The sequence below is a fragment of the Mustelus asterias genome, chromosome 17 (genome assembly GCF_964213995.1).
Source record: "Mustelus asterias chromosome 17, sMusAst1.hap1.1, whole genome shotgun sequence".
Lineage (NCBI taxonomy): Eukaryota > Metazoa > Chordata > Chondrichthyes > Carcharhiniformes > Triakidae > Mustelus > Mustelus asterias.
The window spans coordinates 71,750,694-71,769,012 of record NC_135817.1 but is presented as its reverse complement, the minus strand read 5'-3'; the positions used below and the strand labels follow the sequence as shown (position 1 = coordinate 71,769,012).

Genomic DNA, 18,319 nt, shown 5'->3' with positions numbered 1-18,319 from the left:
CGGTACAAGCTGTGTGGCTGTGGTCCAAAACGGAAAATGGTCTGAACCAAACCACAACCAAATAGGGTGGAAAAGCGAGGCTAACCAAGACAGGAGGGAGGAGTTGGTTGTTGGGTCCGCCCTGGGTTGTTCCTCGGGACTGCTTCCCTTGCAGGCATATGTCCCATTCCGACTGACCCCAGCGCACCCAAAAGAGAATTCCTCAACAAAGCTGCCTTTCTGCTTTGGTTTTGCTGAGGATTGGCACTCACTGTTCCCTCGCTGCCGAGGAGTGGCGTGCCAATCTCAACAGCGACTCCTTCCCCACCGGGAAACAAAAGAAAAACCTGCAGCAAGCACCCTTTCCACTCTCCAGGATGTGCTTCTTCTCGTAACCCGAACCTCTTCAAACATCAACAGCCAAGAGGAGGAGGAATCAACCAACAATTCCCGCTCACACTTTTCGGTGATTCGCAAAGCAATGTAATAAAACAAATAAAGGGAAAGCGATTTGTTCCCTGCATTGAGAAAGGTCGGCAAAAAAATGAAAAGAGAAGCTGTTCCCTGCAATCAAACCTTGCAGTCTGACTTCCTCGCCACTGTCAGCAGCAGCCAGGTGAGTGAAAGGAATTTCATGAGAAAAAAATGTTCCTTCTACCCGTGTGGAAAAGTTCGATGTCAAATATGCACAAGTCTGCTTACTGACCAAATTGCATTTTAGAATGTTCAATTGATCCTTGTACCTTTGAGCTTTAGTTATGATCATTTTACAGCCAAAAATGTTTTGGGGTATTCAGATTAAATTGGAATAATACTGCAATGACTTGAACACCGCCGCAGAGTGTCAAAGTAACATGCTCACTTCTTGAAAGCACCTGCGAGAGTTGTTTGTCTCACGTTTCTGGGTCGCCTTTGGAGGACTTTTTATTCACGCTTCTTTTGTTTTCCGTCGCATCTGAAACTCGCACAGAAACCATCAATTGTCCGGTTCAAATCCACCCTTGACATTGAAGCAGAAGTTGCCGAGTAACAGCTTTGGTAAATCAGCTAAAAATTCCTGGGCAACTCCAGTATATTCTTAGGTGGTAAGTTCGTGTATAGGCAATGGTTTCTAGTGTCATAAAGGTAATAAATAGCATGGTCAGCTGCTTCACTTTAATGAACCTGACATTCTACAAAATTGCCAAAACCATTTTCATGTCTTTTTTCACTACAGAGCCACTAAAAATAAAGTACTAATTATTACCTTGAATGAAGATTAAACTTGTTTTTGGTGTGTCCCCTTGCCTGTTGAAGTATAAAATGTACTTTGAGAATTTACTGAGAAATTAAATAAAAAGTTACAAATATCCAAACAGAAACTCACTATATATTTGGGGAGGCGGTGACATAGTGGTAACTAGTAGCCAGAGGCCCAGGCTACTACCAAATCTCACCATGGCTGTGGATGAAATTTCAACATGGGCGACACGGTAGCACAGTGGTGAGCACTGCTGCTTCACAGCTCCAGGGACCTGGGTTCGATTCCCGACTTGGGTCACTGTCTGTGTGGAGTTTGCACATTCTCCTCGTGTCTGCGTGGGTTTCCTCCGGGTGCTCCGGTTTCCTCCCACAGTCCAAAGATGTGCAGGTTAGGTTGATTGGCCATGCTAAAATTGCCCCTTAGTGTCCTGAGATATGTAGGTTAGAGGGATTAGTGGGTAAAATATGTAGGGATATGGGGATAGGGCTTGGGTGGGATTGTGGTCGGTGCAGACTCAATGGGCCAAAGGGCCTCTTTCTGCACTGTCGGGTATCTATCTATCTAACACAATTAATCAATCTGAAATATAAGACAGGAGTAAAACTATTATCAATTGTTACGAACGTAGGAATCAGGAGCACAAATAGGCAAAATCAGCCCTTCGAGCCTGCTCCACTATTCAATCAGATCATGGCTGATCTCTCCCTGGTCTCAAATCCAGTTCCCCACCTGTTCCCCATATCCCCTTAATCCTTTTATTATTAGAATAGAATTGTAAAACACTCTCTGGTTCACAAATGCCCTTTCGGGAAGGAAACCTGGTCAGGCCTACGTGTGACTCCATACCCACACTAATGCGGTTAACTCTCATCTGTTCTCTGAAATAGCCTAGCAAGCCACTGAGTTCAAGGACAATTAGTGATGGGTAACAAATGCTGGCCCAGCCAGCAACTTCCAAATCCCATGAAAGAATAAGGATACAGATTCCCTCTAGAATTATAGAATCTCTACTGTGCAGAAGATGGCCATTTGATCCGTGGAGTGTGCACCGATTCTCTGAATGGAGTCTGCACGTTCTCCCCGTGTCTGTGATGATTTCTTCTGGGTGTTCTGGTTTCCTCCCACAGTCCGAAAGACGTGCTGGTTAGTTGCGTTGGCCATACTAAATTCTCCCTCAGTGTACCCGAACAGGCGCTGGAGTGTGGCGACTAGGGGATTTTCACAATAGGTTAATTGCAGTGTGAATGTAAGCCTACTTGTGACGTTAATAAATAAACTTTAAAAAATGTTAAGGGGGGAAATCCAGAAGATTATTTATTAAGCCTAGAGTGAGTGAGTGTGTGTGTGTGTGTGTGTGTGTGTGTTTGTGTGTGTGTGTGCGCGTGCGTGCGTGTGTGTGTGTGTGTGTGTGGTAGAGGGATGAAATTAAGTGAGCATACAACTTCACTGTCATCCCTTCAATGTCTGAATATATTTCCAATAACCACTGCCTTTTCAGGAAGAGAGTTCCAAAGACTCACAAGCCTCAGTGAAAAAAATGCCTCATCTCCGTTTTAACTGGGTGGACCCTTATTTTTAAATAGTGATGCCCTAATTCTAAATTCTCCCACAAGAGGAAACATCCTCTCAACATCCACCCTGTCAAGGCCCATCAAGCTCTTGTACATTTCAATCAAGTTTCCTCTTACTCTTTTTAAATTACAGTGGATACAAGCCTAACCTGTCCAGCCTTTCCTCATAAAAATAGGGGGAATATTTAAAGTCTTACAATGTGCATCATGTCTATAAAAGGGGCAAATTATAATCAAGATGATTTAAACTGCTGAAGCTACAATTCCACAATCCTCTCCACCAGTTATTAAACTTTACCATTATGTTGATGGAATAAGCTACATTCATTTGAAAATATCTGCAAGGGAGTAAAGGGTAATGGGGTGGTGATGCAATGCAGGTAAGAATGTGGGGTTAAGGCCACAGTCCAATCAGCAATGATTTTATTAGAAACATAGAAACTAGAAGCAGAGTAGGCCATTTGGCCCTTCGAGCCTGCTCTACCATTCATTTTGACCATGGCTGATCATCGAATTCAATATTCTGATCCCCCTTCCTCCCATATCCCTTTAGCCCCAAGAGCTATATCTAATTTCATAGAAACATAGAAAATGTCTGAATGACAGAATGACAGAAGAGGTTCAAGGGGCCAAATTATCTACTGAGGCTCCTATTTCTTATGTTGTTTTCTTGTCTTCACATGTTCAATGTAGATATGCAACCAACTGCATATATACTTGAAAAGTTGACCTGAACCATTCACAGTGCCAGACCCGGAAGGACAGTTTTTTGTATTTCATTCCCATTTTGGCATATAAACAATAGTGAAAGGGAGTTCAGGAGTAAATGAGTTAACAGGTGGACAAACATATGGCTAAAACAATTCAATGTAGATACATATAAATCCTTAAAAGTGGAAGTGCAGGGAAGAAACAGAATAAGTCAAATATGATTCTGAATTTGCTTTCTGGTGCAGTGAATATATAAGCAATAATTTGATGTTGGATTTCTACCAAGCATTGCTTAATCTATAGTTGGAGTTTGGTATGCAGTATAGGGCACCTCTTGAAGATTCTTCAGAGTCCTGCCTCTGCCTCTGCCACCTCTAAAACTCCCCCTTTCTCTGGTCTAAAGGCTGTTGTCTTTACTCTTGATATCAATAGCACATGTCGACTTGGATACTGTTTCACTAAATGTGAAACACCTTTATTAAATCTTGAAGCAATAGTACATAATGACACTGACATTAGGAATCCCATAAGCTAGGGTCCAAGTGGTCAGCCCTTCGACAGACCTCCGGGGGCGACTGCGAACTGGTTGAACAGACCATTCTACTGACAGCAGTAGCAATATCCTTGAGGCCTGTGTCTTTATACACCTTCCTGACCCTGGCCCTTGGCATATAAGGCAATACCTTCAATTGTGTTATTAATACCACCATGGCCATCCAGGACCAACCCCACATGGGTAGTCATATCCTGCCCTCAGCAAGGGAGGAGTGTCTCCAGGAGCATGCCCAGTAATAGGTCTGATTACAATATCTTGAGGTAGGAAGATGGCTCATTCACACGTTTCCGAGTGGCTATTATCTAGTTCAGTTTCTTTAATAAAAGCATGGTTCCATGACTAAAAGCGAATCATACAATACAAAGCGAATAATACAATACAAAGGTAAATAAAGCATTGGCTTTCACAACCTGGAAAAGAAAATATTCAAGACATATAAAGTGCGTTTGTAATGGGTTTCTTATGGAGGATTCCAAAATTGTGAAAAACTTGGAACAGTTAAATAGTGAAAGATTATTTCAACACTTTGTCGAGTTGGTAATAATGAGACTCAGGCTCATCACTGAAGGGATGAAAGAGGAAGATTTTTCTTTCACACGGAGTTAAACAAATATCAAGTGCTTTGCCATAAGTCATCATCAGGCAGAGACGATAATATAGTTTAAAAGGAAATTTGAAAAGTAAGCTTTTGAGTTGCTGTTGCGATGTAGGAAATTTGTGCATGGCAAGTTCCTTCAGACTGCAGTAATAACCAGGTAATCTTTGCTAAGAGTTGGTTGAGAGATAAATATTGGCCAGGACACTGGGAATAACTCCTCTGCACCTCCTCAAAATAATGGCCGGGGTTCTCCCAAAAAAAAGGAAGTGCCCAATGGATGGGAAAGCGAGAGATTTTCTCACCCATTTTTTGGGCGTACTTACATGAATGAATCTCCAACACACTGTGCTTCACAGAGTGCTTCAGAAGGATTAAGCACACACAAGTGACAGAGAATGTCATTTAGAGATATCCTGAGGTTTTCAAAGATGAACTGGGTACATTGTGTGGCACTACAGTTAAGTTGTTTGTAGATCCTCCGGCTACTCACTTTTTCAAGCCTAGGACAGTGCCCTAAGCCATGAAAGGCAAAGTGGAGGATGAGTTGGAGCATATGCTTGGAATCATTAAGCCCATTCAAGCTCTCACTTTGGGCAGCTTCTTTGTTCCTGCTCTTAAAAGTAATGGCACAATGCGCATATAGAGGGTTAAAAATTTACCATTAACCAGGCCTCCAAACTGGATGCTTACCTGCTGCGGTAGGTGGAAGATCTGTTTTCAACCCTTACAGGAGACACGATGTTCTTAAAACTCAACATGAGCCACACGTACCAGTAGCTTTTGTTAAAGGAAAATTCAAGAGTATGTCAAAATCAACGCCCACAAGAGTTTGTTCAAATAGAGTTGACTGGTTTTTGGGATTTCCGCCGTGACTTTCCAGTGGACAATGGACAATCTGATGTACAGAGTTCCTCATGTAGAGGAGTTCCATCAATAGCACCACATTGGAGAGAGGCATATTGTTAACTTCTAATCGACGCTGCTTACAAAATTAGGGATTCCCAGATTAAAGCTGAAAGGTTATCTGTGTGAGTCACATAGATAGAAGTCCAACCCTACTATTAACCAATCAGTGTAAGAAAATTCAACCCAATAGATGTAACTTTGTTTATCACTCCTTTCCAGGACCTAAGTAATGCAATACAGGCAAATAACAGCAAATTAATTGTCTTTAATCTGGATATTTTGGTATGTAATATGTGTACTGTAACTTTTAACCATTGATGTATTAAATTTCCATCACGTTTGTGCTGCACATCAATTTTATGCTGTACATCATTTGTCACTTATCAATCAACACAGTAAGGATTTTAATAAATAAAGGATCATGCTTTTTCCAATCTCTGAATAAAACAAAATTAGCTTCATATTATCTTCAAAAGGTTAGTTGTTGTAGCATTTGAATAACATATGTTGTACAATAATTTTCAGACACATCCCGCGGCTCAAACCACACCAGACTGGTCAATGAGCCAACACTCACCAGCACAATACCCACCATTGTGCCATGAAGCTTTGAATCCAGGAGTCCCAGCACAATCAGCACAGCTTTACAGACAACCAGGAATTACCCTCCAGAACAAATCTGAGAAGAGATGCGATCCAACAAAAATTATGTTGGTAGTGCTTTTACTATTGGTCATATTTGGAGGCGGAGCAGCCATTTTATGGTACTTTGTTTGTAAGTAAAGTGTTGAATTTAACCATGATATTTGAATCACGGGAGTAATTTATAGCTCCATAAACATTTGGGAAATCTGGGAAGCTGTTTCACAGCTGACATGCAGAAGTATTTTAACTAATTTTGAATGTTTTTGGAGGTATGTATAGAACATGAAAGGAGGAAAGAAAGTTAAAATGGGTTGCTGAATAGATGAGTTTGTTCATTACTTTCAGTAGGAGTAATGAGAAGGTTTTATGATCTAGTTTGCTGGCTGGTAAAATGTGTACTGTAAGATGAGATGAAAGATAAACAGAATGTTCAATTGGCCTTCCACTGGATAGATCAATGTGTTTATCCAGTACGTAGTTGAACCATTTAGCCAGGAAGGTCCAGTTTTACTTGGGGAACTTTTCCCTCCAGAAATTCTGGTGTTTTTCCACTAGTTTGTCTTAATTTAGTCATTCTAAGCTTAACCATAGTGTTTCTATTTGTTGCATTGTGGTTGGAGGTGTATAAAAAAAGAAAACATTTATATAGCACTTGTCATGGCCATTGGATGAAGCAAAATGCCATAGACCCAGTGATGTACATTTTGAAGTGTAGTCACTGTTGTAATGTGGGAAAGATAGCAGCTAATGTGCACTCAACAAATTCCCATGAACAGCAATGTGTTATGACCAACTATCTCTCTTTTTGTGACGTTGATTAAGGGATAAATATTGGCCAGGTCACCAGAGATAACTCCCCTGCACCACTTTGCAGTAGTGACATGGGGTCCTTTACACCCACCAGCGCAGGAAGATGGGGCCTTGGTTTAACGTGTCATTCATACGACAGCACCTTCAACAGTGTGATTCTTCCTTAGTGGAATGTCCACTGGCGTGTCAACCTTAATTTTTGTGCTTAAGCCCTGAGGTGGGACTTAAACATAAAACCTTGGCAATCTGAGACAAGTGTGGAGCCAGCTGTGCCACAGAAGACATATTTATGTGCATAAGCTGGAATACAGGATTTGTAGGTGGCTCAAATGGGTACATTGGATGAGGGACCCATGATGCCAGATTCTGACCACTTTTTACACTTTCCTGATTTTCTGAAATTTCTTCCCCTAAGAGGGGAAAGCATAAAATGGGAAAGCATGTTTAAGGAGTGGCACGGTGACACAGTGGTTAGTACTGCTGCCTCACAGCTCCAGGGACCTGAGTTCGATTCTCGACTTGGAGCATTTTCCCCGTGTCTGCATGGGTTTCCTCCAGGTGCTCCGGTTTCCTCCCACACTCCAAAGTGTTAGGTTGATTGGCCATGCTAAATTGTCCCTTAGTGTCCCGGGATGTGTAGGTTAGAGGGATTAATGGGGTAAATATGTGGGTTGATGGGGATAGGGTCTGCATGGGATTGTTGTCGGTCTGAATTGTTGGGTTTCTGTGGTTTCTAAGTAAGCCATTGATGAGATTGGTAATGCCATACTGCCCATTTTCTGAGTTACCCACTCTTTAATGCTGAATGTAAGTCAGCCCATATAAAATATAAAATAACAGTGCATTTAGTCCATTTAATGAACTTCCCTCTTTGAGAAAAATGATGCTCAAATATGTGACTTCTTGGAACAAAAATGAGCAGCCTCTATTGACTGGCAGTACAGCTCAAGTTTGCAAGTCAAGAAGACTGCAGTCAATCAACTCAAGACTGACACCCAGAAACATACCCAGAAAATAAAGAATTGGTGGTGGACGAGAACCCTGTGCGAACCAAGAATATGCTGACCATCATGACACGCAAAGCTTTTTTGAAGCCATCAGGACCATCAATAGACCCAGGTCAAATGGACAACATCCCCTTTGTTCACAAGAGGATGTTCTTTCTGGGGCCTGGATTTCTGGCGTGGAGCTCATTTAAGTATTATAATCGCGATTTAAATCTTAACAGCAGGCAAAGACTGAAGTTTCAGGACCAGCTAGCCTCCTCCACCCCCACCCAGCCAGGAGTGGTTCACTCCAGTGGGGTTTACAACTGCTCCCCACTAATAGGGAGCTGGCGGCCTGAGCCTGCTGGAATGAAGGGAGCCCATGGAGGCCCCCAGGAGGTTGGGAGTAAAGGGGGGGGTGCCGCCTTAGGACAGATCGGCGCATGCACAGTGGCCCGCTCAGCACTATGTTGCCAGCCTCTCTAGTGGGAATAGGCCACCCCCCTGAATTTCAGCATGAATCTCCCTGAGGCACTCTGCAATGCACAGAGTGTAGGAAATACATTTTGAAAATTCCACTTTAAAAAGTTGCATTTTTACACAAATTCGGCACTTAGAATTCTTTTGGGAGAATCCCAGCCAAGATCTATAGATTGTGAATGACTGCAGTGTTGCTGGCCACTCTGCACCAGATTTACAAGTCACTCTCAGCATTTTTAATTTTGCATACAAGAAACTTGGCCTGCCTTTGAATGTTGCCAAAACAATACCTTTATTTCAACCCACAGCAGGTCAGTCAAATATTCCACCTCCTATATATGTTGAACACTTCGGATACTTTGGCAGCCACCTCTCTCGAAAGGTCACCATTGATGGGGAGATCGAACACTGGATCAACTACTTCAACACAGTCTTCTACAAACTAGGGCAACAAGTATTGAACAACAAAGATCTTCACATGTCATTGAAAGTCTTAGTTTACAGAGCAGTTATTGTCACCTCAGCCCTGTACTGTGGTCACACCTGGACACATAAGAGAAATTCCATTAGCGATACCTCCACCACATCACAGAATCGCAGGATGGTTTGTGGATTCAGTAGAAGGTCCATTGAACAGACACTAGTGTCTTTCTTAAAGCCAGCTCGATAGGCATTCAGTGTCTAACACTGGACTGGACATTGTGACTGGTTGGCTGAAAATTGTCATCCCTTCCAGGTGCTGTTTTTCTTAACTCTCAAGTGGTCAAGGTTCTAGGGGAAGACAAAGGAAACTCAAAGTGCTCTTTGAAGTTTGGCAGCATTGACCTTTAATGACTAGGGGCTCCCCAGAGCAAGCTCCTGTTATTAATCGTTCAATATGGCAAAAACTTGTCCATCAGGGTGCATCGCATTTTGAGTTCCAAAGTCTTACTGATGGCAGAAAAGGAAGAATATCCTGTACTCTGGATCCCATGAACTCATGGGAGTGCTACCTCATGTGCCCAAAATTCGGAAGGTCAAGAAACGACCTGTTCAAGCACTTGAAGGCCCATGCATAAACCACAAAACTGAATAGTCATCATCCTTGAAACAACAGACTGCCGCGATGATGATAATTGCTATAAGATGTCCTTATTGTTATACTCTAGCCCCTTTGCATTAAAGGCCACCGTGCTTGCTCCCTTTGCATACTGCATACCTTGAACAAGTACGCCTAGGTCTCTTTCAACATCAATATTTAGAAACCCAAACTCACCATCTTTAGTTGAAGGTTGGACACTGTGACTTCTGATAACCCTCAGGCCTCCTATGCATGGACCAGCTAGAAAATTGCTGCACATACGCTAATTGGATTTTTTCTGTGCTTCAGGCCATGATTGCGCAGAAGAAAATGGGCGCGATCTTACCGGCTCACCATGCTGGTTCATCGGCAAGGCGAGCTGGTAAGATAAGGCAAGAGACCAAAAAAATCAGGTTCGCATCCAGTTTCTCCCCTCTCACAATCTTGCCGGCAAAGCAAACCTGGCGCCCTGGCAATGCCAAGGATGGAACCTAAGGGAGTGGGGCCTGCGGAGGTGGAGCATAATGCTGGGAGAGGCAGGGGAAGTCTATAGGGGAAGGAAATGGGGGAACTCTGCGTGGGCGGGGGGGTGCAGTTAATCGGCTGGGGTGATGATGGGGGCAGGTTGACCAGCCTTGGCAGTGATTGGGGGCAATCAGGGAGGTTGGGGCACAATGTCTTGAACAGCCATCAGATGGGGAGCGGATGGTGTTTGGGGCACCAATTGGGGTCGGGGGGGAAACTCTGCACGGGCAGCAGTTGGGGGGTTGGGGGGGGAACAATGCCAGGGCAATGATCGGGGGCGGGGGGGGGGGGGGAGGTGTGTGCCGATGTCCGGAGCAGTATACAGGGGAAAGGGGGGGAGGGGGTGGGGAGGGTGGCTGGCAGAAGATCTCCCAGTATACTGTGTACACTGTCTGCATACATTACACTTGGAGATTAGGATGCCTGCGTAAAGGTGCCCCAAGAGCTCAGCAGCCAGCTTTACAGGTGAGCTAAGGCTCCATCCCTTCCTACTGGCAAGAATCACAAGGTGACTCCTGTTATGCATAGAGTGCCATAAATTCATATTACTTACAGCACTGAAAGAAACGACAAGAAACTTTAGTTGTCTTGCCCGTTTGACACTTGGGACAGAATTTTCCCGTTCCGCACACCATGGGAATCGTAGCAGGTGGGGGACGGACCATGCAAAGGTCCGTTGAGCTCAGTCGGGATTTTCTGGTCTTGGGGCAAGCGTGGCTGGAGATTCCCACCTTTAGAATTTATTTTGAGAATTTACGCCCAATAAATAGAATGGCATGAAAATGTAGTCATGATGTGGAGATGCCGGCGTTGGACTGGGGTAAACACAGTAAGAAGTCTAACAACAGCAGGTTAAAATCCAACAGGTTTATTTGGTAGCAAAAGCCACTAGCTTTTGGAACAGGCTATCCTTTCGTCAGGTGGATGGGAGTTCTGATCATAAACAGGGCACAAAGACACAAACTCAATTTACATGAATAATGATTGGAATGTGAGTCCTTACAGCTAATCAAGTCTTAAAGGTACAGACAATGTGAGTGGAGGGAGCATTAAGCACAGGTTAAAGAGATGTGTATTGTCTCCAGACAGGACAGCTAGCGAGATTTTGCACAGATGCTTTGGTCACATCTGTCATTTAGTATTCAGTGTTTCTCAGAGAGACATGACAGGGATTTTAAGCGCTCAGAGAAAAATACAAGGTTATTGGGACAGTAATTAACTGAGTAATCAGCTTTAGGACTGAGTGAAATGATTAGATACTACTGGAAGACTGAGTTTAGAAAACTCATTTGTTTGTTTCTGGTTGAAGAAACAATGAGTTTAGAATGCAGTTTTTGGGTGTCTTGGGGAGACATGTATGTTGGGTGAGAAGCATTGAGTGAATGCTCAGAAATTCAGTGGAAGAAAATCACTTCAACTGTGCTCGTTCCAAAGAGAAAGTAGCCTTTATGTCAAGCCAATGGTAACTCTTCACTGGTTGATGTGTCTGTAAAGATATTATAGGTAATGGGATAGTGTGAATTTAAAGCATTTCGTGTGTTTTAATTGATATCTTTACAATGATCTTATCTGGTGCGATATTGTTCATTTTTCTTGTTTAATAAATATTTTATTCTTTGAGTTAAACATTCATTAGCATACCCTGTGATTTTGTTCCATATCATAACTCCGTGGTTTCTGAAAATATCCCAGGGATCTAGAAAAATATCCCAGGGAGGGGGACAGAGAAAAGGTCCTAAACCAGGGAAGGGATAGCAAGAAGTATGGAAAGGTATTTCCAGGTAAAGGATGAGGATTGGAGACAGGAGTAAGTTACCTTAAGTGAAGTTAAAGAAAGGAGTAGATAAGTAGGCTCTGAATTAAAAGAGAGCATGCAGGATACAGGCTTTCAGCAAAGTGGGCACAAGAGAAACCTTGAAGATCCCAGAAGTCAGCCAGAGATTGATGAATTTGTGCTGCAGGCCTTAGAGGGCAAAATGTACCCATTTAGAGCAGTGGTTTTATGCTTAGTACAGCTGAAGATCTAGAATTGTGGTTGTAAGGTTAAGCATGAGTGTTTTGGGAGACTGGGAGAAAGGAATCTTGGAAGACAAGTTTGAAACCCTGCAAGGTTGGTCATTGCTAAAGACATCTGAGTGGGAGTAACGTTTGGAGACAATTCCAAAGTAAGATCTTCAAATATGGAGGTTGGAAACCCTTGTGAGAAAAGATTGGTTTGCTCACAATGTGACAAATATTTGTGTAGGTTGTTGAGACATTCATGGAATCTACTTTGTCACATGTTATTTTGTGTTCAGTGTGTCAGAGAGAGACAACAGGGATCCTAAGCTCTCTGACAAGTAAAAATACAAGGCTATTGGGACAGTCGCTAACTGAATAATTAGTTAGAGGGCTCAGTATTGTGATCAATTTAGTAGAGGTGCTATTTGAAGATTGAGTTTAGGGAACTCATTTGTTGTTCTACAGCTGAAGAAACGGTAAGTTTAGAATGTGGGTTTTGGGTGTCTCATGGAGTTGGGCACAAAACATCAAGTGAATGCTCCGGAATTCACTGGAAGAAAACTGCTTGAAACTGTGCCAGTCCCAAGTGAGAAGCCTCGTGCCAAGCTATTGGTAACTCCCCACTTGTTTATAAATCTACAAAAGTATTGCTGGGGTAGAAGAATAGTGTGAATTTGAAGCACTTTCTAATGTGTGTGGTGAGATCTTTCCAACTTTTTTGTGTAGTGTAATATCGTTAATCTTTCTTGTATACTAAACATTTTACTCTTTATGTTAAAAGTTCACCAGCAGTCTCCTGTCAATGTGTTCGGTAACTTACCTCCACTGTTTCTAAAAAAAGGAATTTGGGATCTATCAAGCCAGGTTTCACTCTGGAATTTGACTTGTCCCGTATTAATACCAGCTGGGCTTGTAGCACAATCTATATGTCTTCGCACTGTGTCCTCCAGATAGCTTACATTTCTATCTAGTAATGTTCTTATTTTAGTAGATAGTGAGGTAACTTCTGTGTATGGGGCTGACATACATTCCCAGTAAGCGCTGCTTGACTCCTCATATCTTGACTTCTTTTGTAAAGTCATTGAATGTTTTTGTAGACCTGGGTTGGTATATGGTATGGTACTATAGGCTCTCACTACTCTGACCACCTTTTGCCAGCTCTGTTATGCTGTTCCCTTTTGCACCTGTATCTTCAAGTCCAAACTATTGGTACATCCACTGTTTATTGACTAAGGTGGAGTTCTTTCAGCTCTCCTGCAGACCTTACTGACATTCCTGCTATAAGTAACTGGACATAATGGGCTGCATTTTCTGGCTGTTCCTGCTGGTGGGATTTTCCAGTCCTGTTTATGGTAGCCCGTCCTCCTTGCCACGGGTTCCCTGGCAGTGGAGGATGCAAACAATGGGAAACCTCACTGAGAGTGGCGGGGATGAAAGATCCCACCACCAGATAATGGTGGGCTGCCTCTGCCACCACTAGGATTGGGGAAACCCCGCCCAATGTCACCAGAGGAATTATTACTGGCATGATCCTTGTAAGTCTTGCAGGCTGTTGGTTCCCACATGCTGAATGGTGAACTAATCGGAGGTGTACTGTCACTGGGAACTCATAGGCAATATAAATGGAAAATGTGGCTGGGTCAACTGACTTGACCTCTGAGTGGTGCAGAATTGCAAACAACCATTATTCAAATCAGGCTCTCCTCTGACCAAAAAGAAAATCCAGGTTAGCATGTATCCATTGAAAACTTGAACAATAAAGTAAACACTAAAGTGAAGCTCACTTAAACGAGCACTTCATAAGTGAATAGCCAGACAAGTAACTGAAACCCCAGATGCAAAACATCACAGCTAGCTGAACAGCCAAGATTAAATTGCAGTTTGTCTCAGAGCAACAATGAAGCAGTGTGATCAGCCAAACTGCTGTTCTATAGCTGTTTAGTTGGTTGTGTTGTTTGATCCAATCAAGCCGCAAAAGATATATCAGGAAGGAAAGTTGGGTGAGAGGCAGCATCAAGTTGGAAGGATGCATCAGTAAAGTGGGAGGATTGATGGATTAGTATGAGTAAAAGACAGCAGCAGATTGGAGGGTCTGAAAGATTTGGTAGCTGCCCTCATGGAAGACAGCAGACAGAAACATATCAGGAGGGTTAATGGGAAATATCAGTCGTGCAATTGAATGTGGCTGATTGATAGTAATGGGAAAATCACTAGTGAATAGATAGACAACTGCATCAATCTTGGTAGCAAATAGTCCATTCATTTAAACAGGCTCCACAATAATCAGGGATGGGTACAGCTGATACAGTTAACCTTGATAACACTGTCAGTAGTCATTATGGTGAAAATAACCCTCAATGTTTTATGCCTTCAGCTCCTTCAAGACCAGCACAGGCAATATCAACAAGTGCACGAAAGAGATGTAGATGCTTTATTCAGGTGAATGAGCACCTGGATCTCCTTTCTCATTGACCAAAAATATAGCTTGACAGGGTTGCCTCATTGAACAAGACAGTTGACATGTCTGAAGAACAAGGAGCGACTTATGATCCCCATATTGCCACCTATCCATATACAAAGACCCACAAAAACAAGCAAGATTTTATTTTATTAACTTAATGATCACATGTTGATGTCTGCTTCCCAAGTAGAAACCATGATGCATTTAATTTATGCCAATTATTTATGCCAGGCTTATTTGAATATTGAAGGAGACTGGAAATATGGCTCCTAGTTGATCAAATATAATTTTCAGTCCTGGCTTTATGGAATCCTTATCGCAACGATGGATAGAACCTTGGGCCAGGATTTTAGCTGCAGGTATAATTAAACTCCAGGTATAATTAAACCCTTCTCTTGGTCCTCGTCTCTCGAGCCCGTAGTTGTGAAGGACCACCCATTCTAGGAAGTCACTGGGTGGCTACCTCTCTGCAGCAAGCAGCCTCCCTAGGAGTGGGACAGGCCCTTAATTGGACCTTTTAGTACATAAGTTGACTGCCTGCTTCCAGTTGGCTTGCAGGCGAGCTGCTGCTGTTCTTGCCACTGGCAAAATGGTGGGATTGTGGTCCCAGAGACCAGCGGACACAACTTCCCTGATTAGTATGGAATTCCCCTGCCTCGTAGCCCATCAATAATATTTTGCCCTTAGTGTCAATACAAAAGGGGCCACAGGACAACAATTGAGCATATCACTGGCAACTTGAAGCATTTTGAATGTCTGCACCTATCAGAATGTGTCCTCAGGATCCACATTATCGACCACCTGTTCTAGAACATTACCATATGAGGGAGATGAACCATGGAGGAGTAAAGGCAGACAGCAATTACAAGGATGTAGCTCCTGAAACGTAAGTGCATTCAGGGAGATTTACATTCTAAATGTTATAAAAGATGCATTTAGCCTGTACTTCCCCTTTAGGAAAGCACTCTGTCCAAATGTACAAATCAAAGCCTGTCACCCTGGTAAAGTCTCTGCCTCAGCTTTCATGCCCATAAATATTGAAAAATATTCAGAAATAGCAGAAACATAGCCAAAAGGTGACCAAGCAGTGCAATTCAACACTTATGACAGGATCTGGCAAGGTGCAGATCTCCCTTATCATTTCAGTTTTCATGCAAAATCATTGACCTCTTAAGCCTCACCTTAACAGGTATTGTTGGGAAATTCCTAGTGAACCTTTATCATTTATAGTCTTACTACAATCATGTGCTGAACCTTGTGCACAATACTCTAACTCCACCTTAATTAAAATCTGTTTGCCTTCAATATTCTATTATTTGGTCACTTTGTTATCCCATTGCCAAAATCTTTGCTTATCTCAACTTCCGCTAGGCAAATCCCTTGTTCCCTGAGACCCTCCATGAATGTCTCTGACTCTGAGTTATAGTCAGCGACTTGGGACCTTTCCAACTTACAAACAAAGAACAAAGAAAAGTACAGCACAGGAATAGGCCCTTCGGCCCTCCAAATCTGCGCCGATCATGATGCCTGCCTAAACTAAACTGTATGCACTTACAGAGTCCATATCCTTCCGTTCCCATCCCATTCATGTATTCACCTAGTTGACTCTTAAATGTCGTTATCGTACCTGCTCCCACCACCTCCCAATCACCATCGACCCTTGAGCCTGTTTTAAGTTGGTTAATCTAGCTTTGGAATGATTACTGAGGTGTTGGTGTTGTGTGCATGTCATTGTAATGTAAAGGTGCTTGGCAGAGCACTGTCCACTGTATGATGTATAGAGTCAGATGGCGTTGAACTCAGGCAGAACACTCTGGACGAAGCTTACCTGCATGGAAGCAGAACCATACATGACAGTAACCTGGGATCAGTAAATAGCTAAAGGCTAACAATAAGTGGTTCATGTTAAATATACTAGTCTCAAAATCTCAACATCGATGCATCTAAAGAACCTATATTGCAACTGTTGATATGTCCAAACAACAACTGGCTTATTTTCTACAACTAAACTATATACAGCTAACCTTGGGGGGATTTCTCCGGTGTCCGAGCCGGATGTTTCTCAGCAGTGGGAAGTGGCTCACCGTTCACTGGCGGAGGGACTGTCTAATCTCACTACTGTCAATGGGATTTCCATTGATGTCACTCCACGCTGCTGTGAAACCCATGGGAGGGGGTGAGCTGTCAGCGGGATCAGAAAATCCCGTTGGTGTGAACGACTGGAGAATCTCCCCCGTGACTAGAGGTTACACTGATGAAGCTGTGGACATTCTCCTCATCATGTGCTCTCTTACATGATCATTCCGGGAGGTGCTATTTACACAATCCGACACATCAATGCTTACAAACCCTAATACCACAAAGTCCATTATGACATGCCTCATCAAATAGTTCCTGAAAGTTAAGTCATATAAAAGACACCACATAATCATCATCAGCTAATTCTTCTTTGTGTTCTTTGCATTAAAACAGAATAGATGGCATTAGATATCTTGAAGAACGCCTCATGGGCTTTGAATCATTGCTTCTATTTTTAAAATTAAATCATTTTTCCAAATATAGATGCAAAGCTAAAGAATTAAGATTCTGATGATTCTACTCTTCAATTTTTTAAAATTGAAACATTGGTAATTTTCCAGTCTTCTGGTGGTGCCCATCTATTTAATGACCTGTGAAAAGTTTCCTTACCTCTTCGTTACATTTCCTTCCTTGGACCTGTTCCATACAGCTCTGTTTCTTATGAATATTCAATCTCACTATATTCTTTTAATAAATTCTGAAGAGGACTCTTGCGGTTATAAAAGGGTTTTACAAGATAATAGAGTAAATGTTTCATTCTTACACATTAAAACTTTTAGTATAAATAATTTGTGTTTTTATTTAAATATGTGTTTTTTACAAAGCATTTGTGTTTTTTGCTCATTTTCTTGTATGGAATATAGGAAAATGAGCAAAAGAGGATTACAGTCCTGTTTTTTTGAATTTAAGAGAAATAGTAGGATCAGTGTTTCAAGGTATCCTGCAAATATGCCACAAGTTTCTTACTGTATGCAACAAGTAGGTCAACTTCCCTAAACTGCAAAGTTGCGTTATATGCAAGCAAATAATCTCACTGTAGAAATGGTACAAATATATTTTTGGAAACTAAACAAAGGCCCTGATCTTCTGGTCTCCAGATTGTCAGAGACCAGACATTCAACTGAAATTTCTATAGGACTCTATGGAAATCTCGTCATGTAGACCTATGTGGGAATCAACTTCCGCTAGGCAATTCCCCTGCTCCCTGGGACCCTCCGTGAGTGAATCTGACTCTGAGTTATAGTGAGCGACTTGAGACCTTTCTGACTTACAAAGAACAAAGAAAAGTACAGCACAGGAACAGGCCCTTCGGCCCTCCAAGCCTGCGCCGATCATGATGCCTGCCTAAACTAAAACCGTATGCACTTACGGGTTGCGTGTCCTTCCATTCCCATCCTATTCATGTATTCATCCATTTGCCCCTTAAATGTCGCTATCATACCTACTCCCACCACCTGCCCGGGCAGCGCGATCCAGACATTCGCCACCCTCTGTTTAAAAAACTTGCCTCGCACATCTCCTCTAAACTTTTCCCCACGCACCTTAAACCTATGTCCGTAGTACTTGACTTTTCTATCCTAGGAAAGAACATCTGGCTACCCACTCTGTCCATGCCACTCATAATCTTGTAGACCTCTATCAAGTCACCCCTCAACCTCCGTTGTTCTAGTGAGAACAAACCGAGTTTATCCAACCTCTCCTCATAGCT

At 42.5% G+C, this 18,319-nt stretch overlaps 1 protein-coding gene across 1 annotated transcript in view; it reads left to right on the top strand.

The window, feature by feature from the left end:
* The first annotated feature begins 523 nt into the window (after positions 1 to 523).
* Positions 524 to 18,319, top strand: part of LOC144506081 (suppressor of tumorigenicity 14 protein homolog) — a 116,514-nt gene continuing 98,718 nt past the window's right edge. Inside the window, exons 1-3 of the mRNA XM_078231897.1 lie at positions 524 to 595; positions 5,784 to 5,846; positions 9,855 to 9,927. Coding sequence (XP_078088023.1) covers positions 524 to 595; positions 5,784 to 5,846; positions 9,855 to 9,927 — 208 coding nt within the window. The remainder of the gene's footprint in view (positions 596 to 5,783; positions 5,847 to 9,854; positions 9,928 to 18,319) is intronic.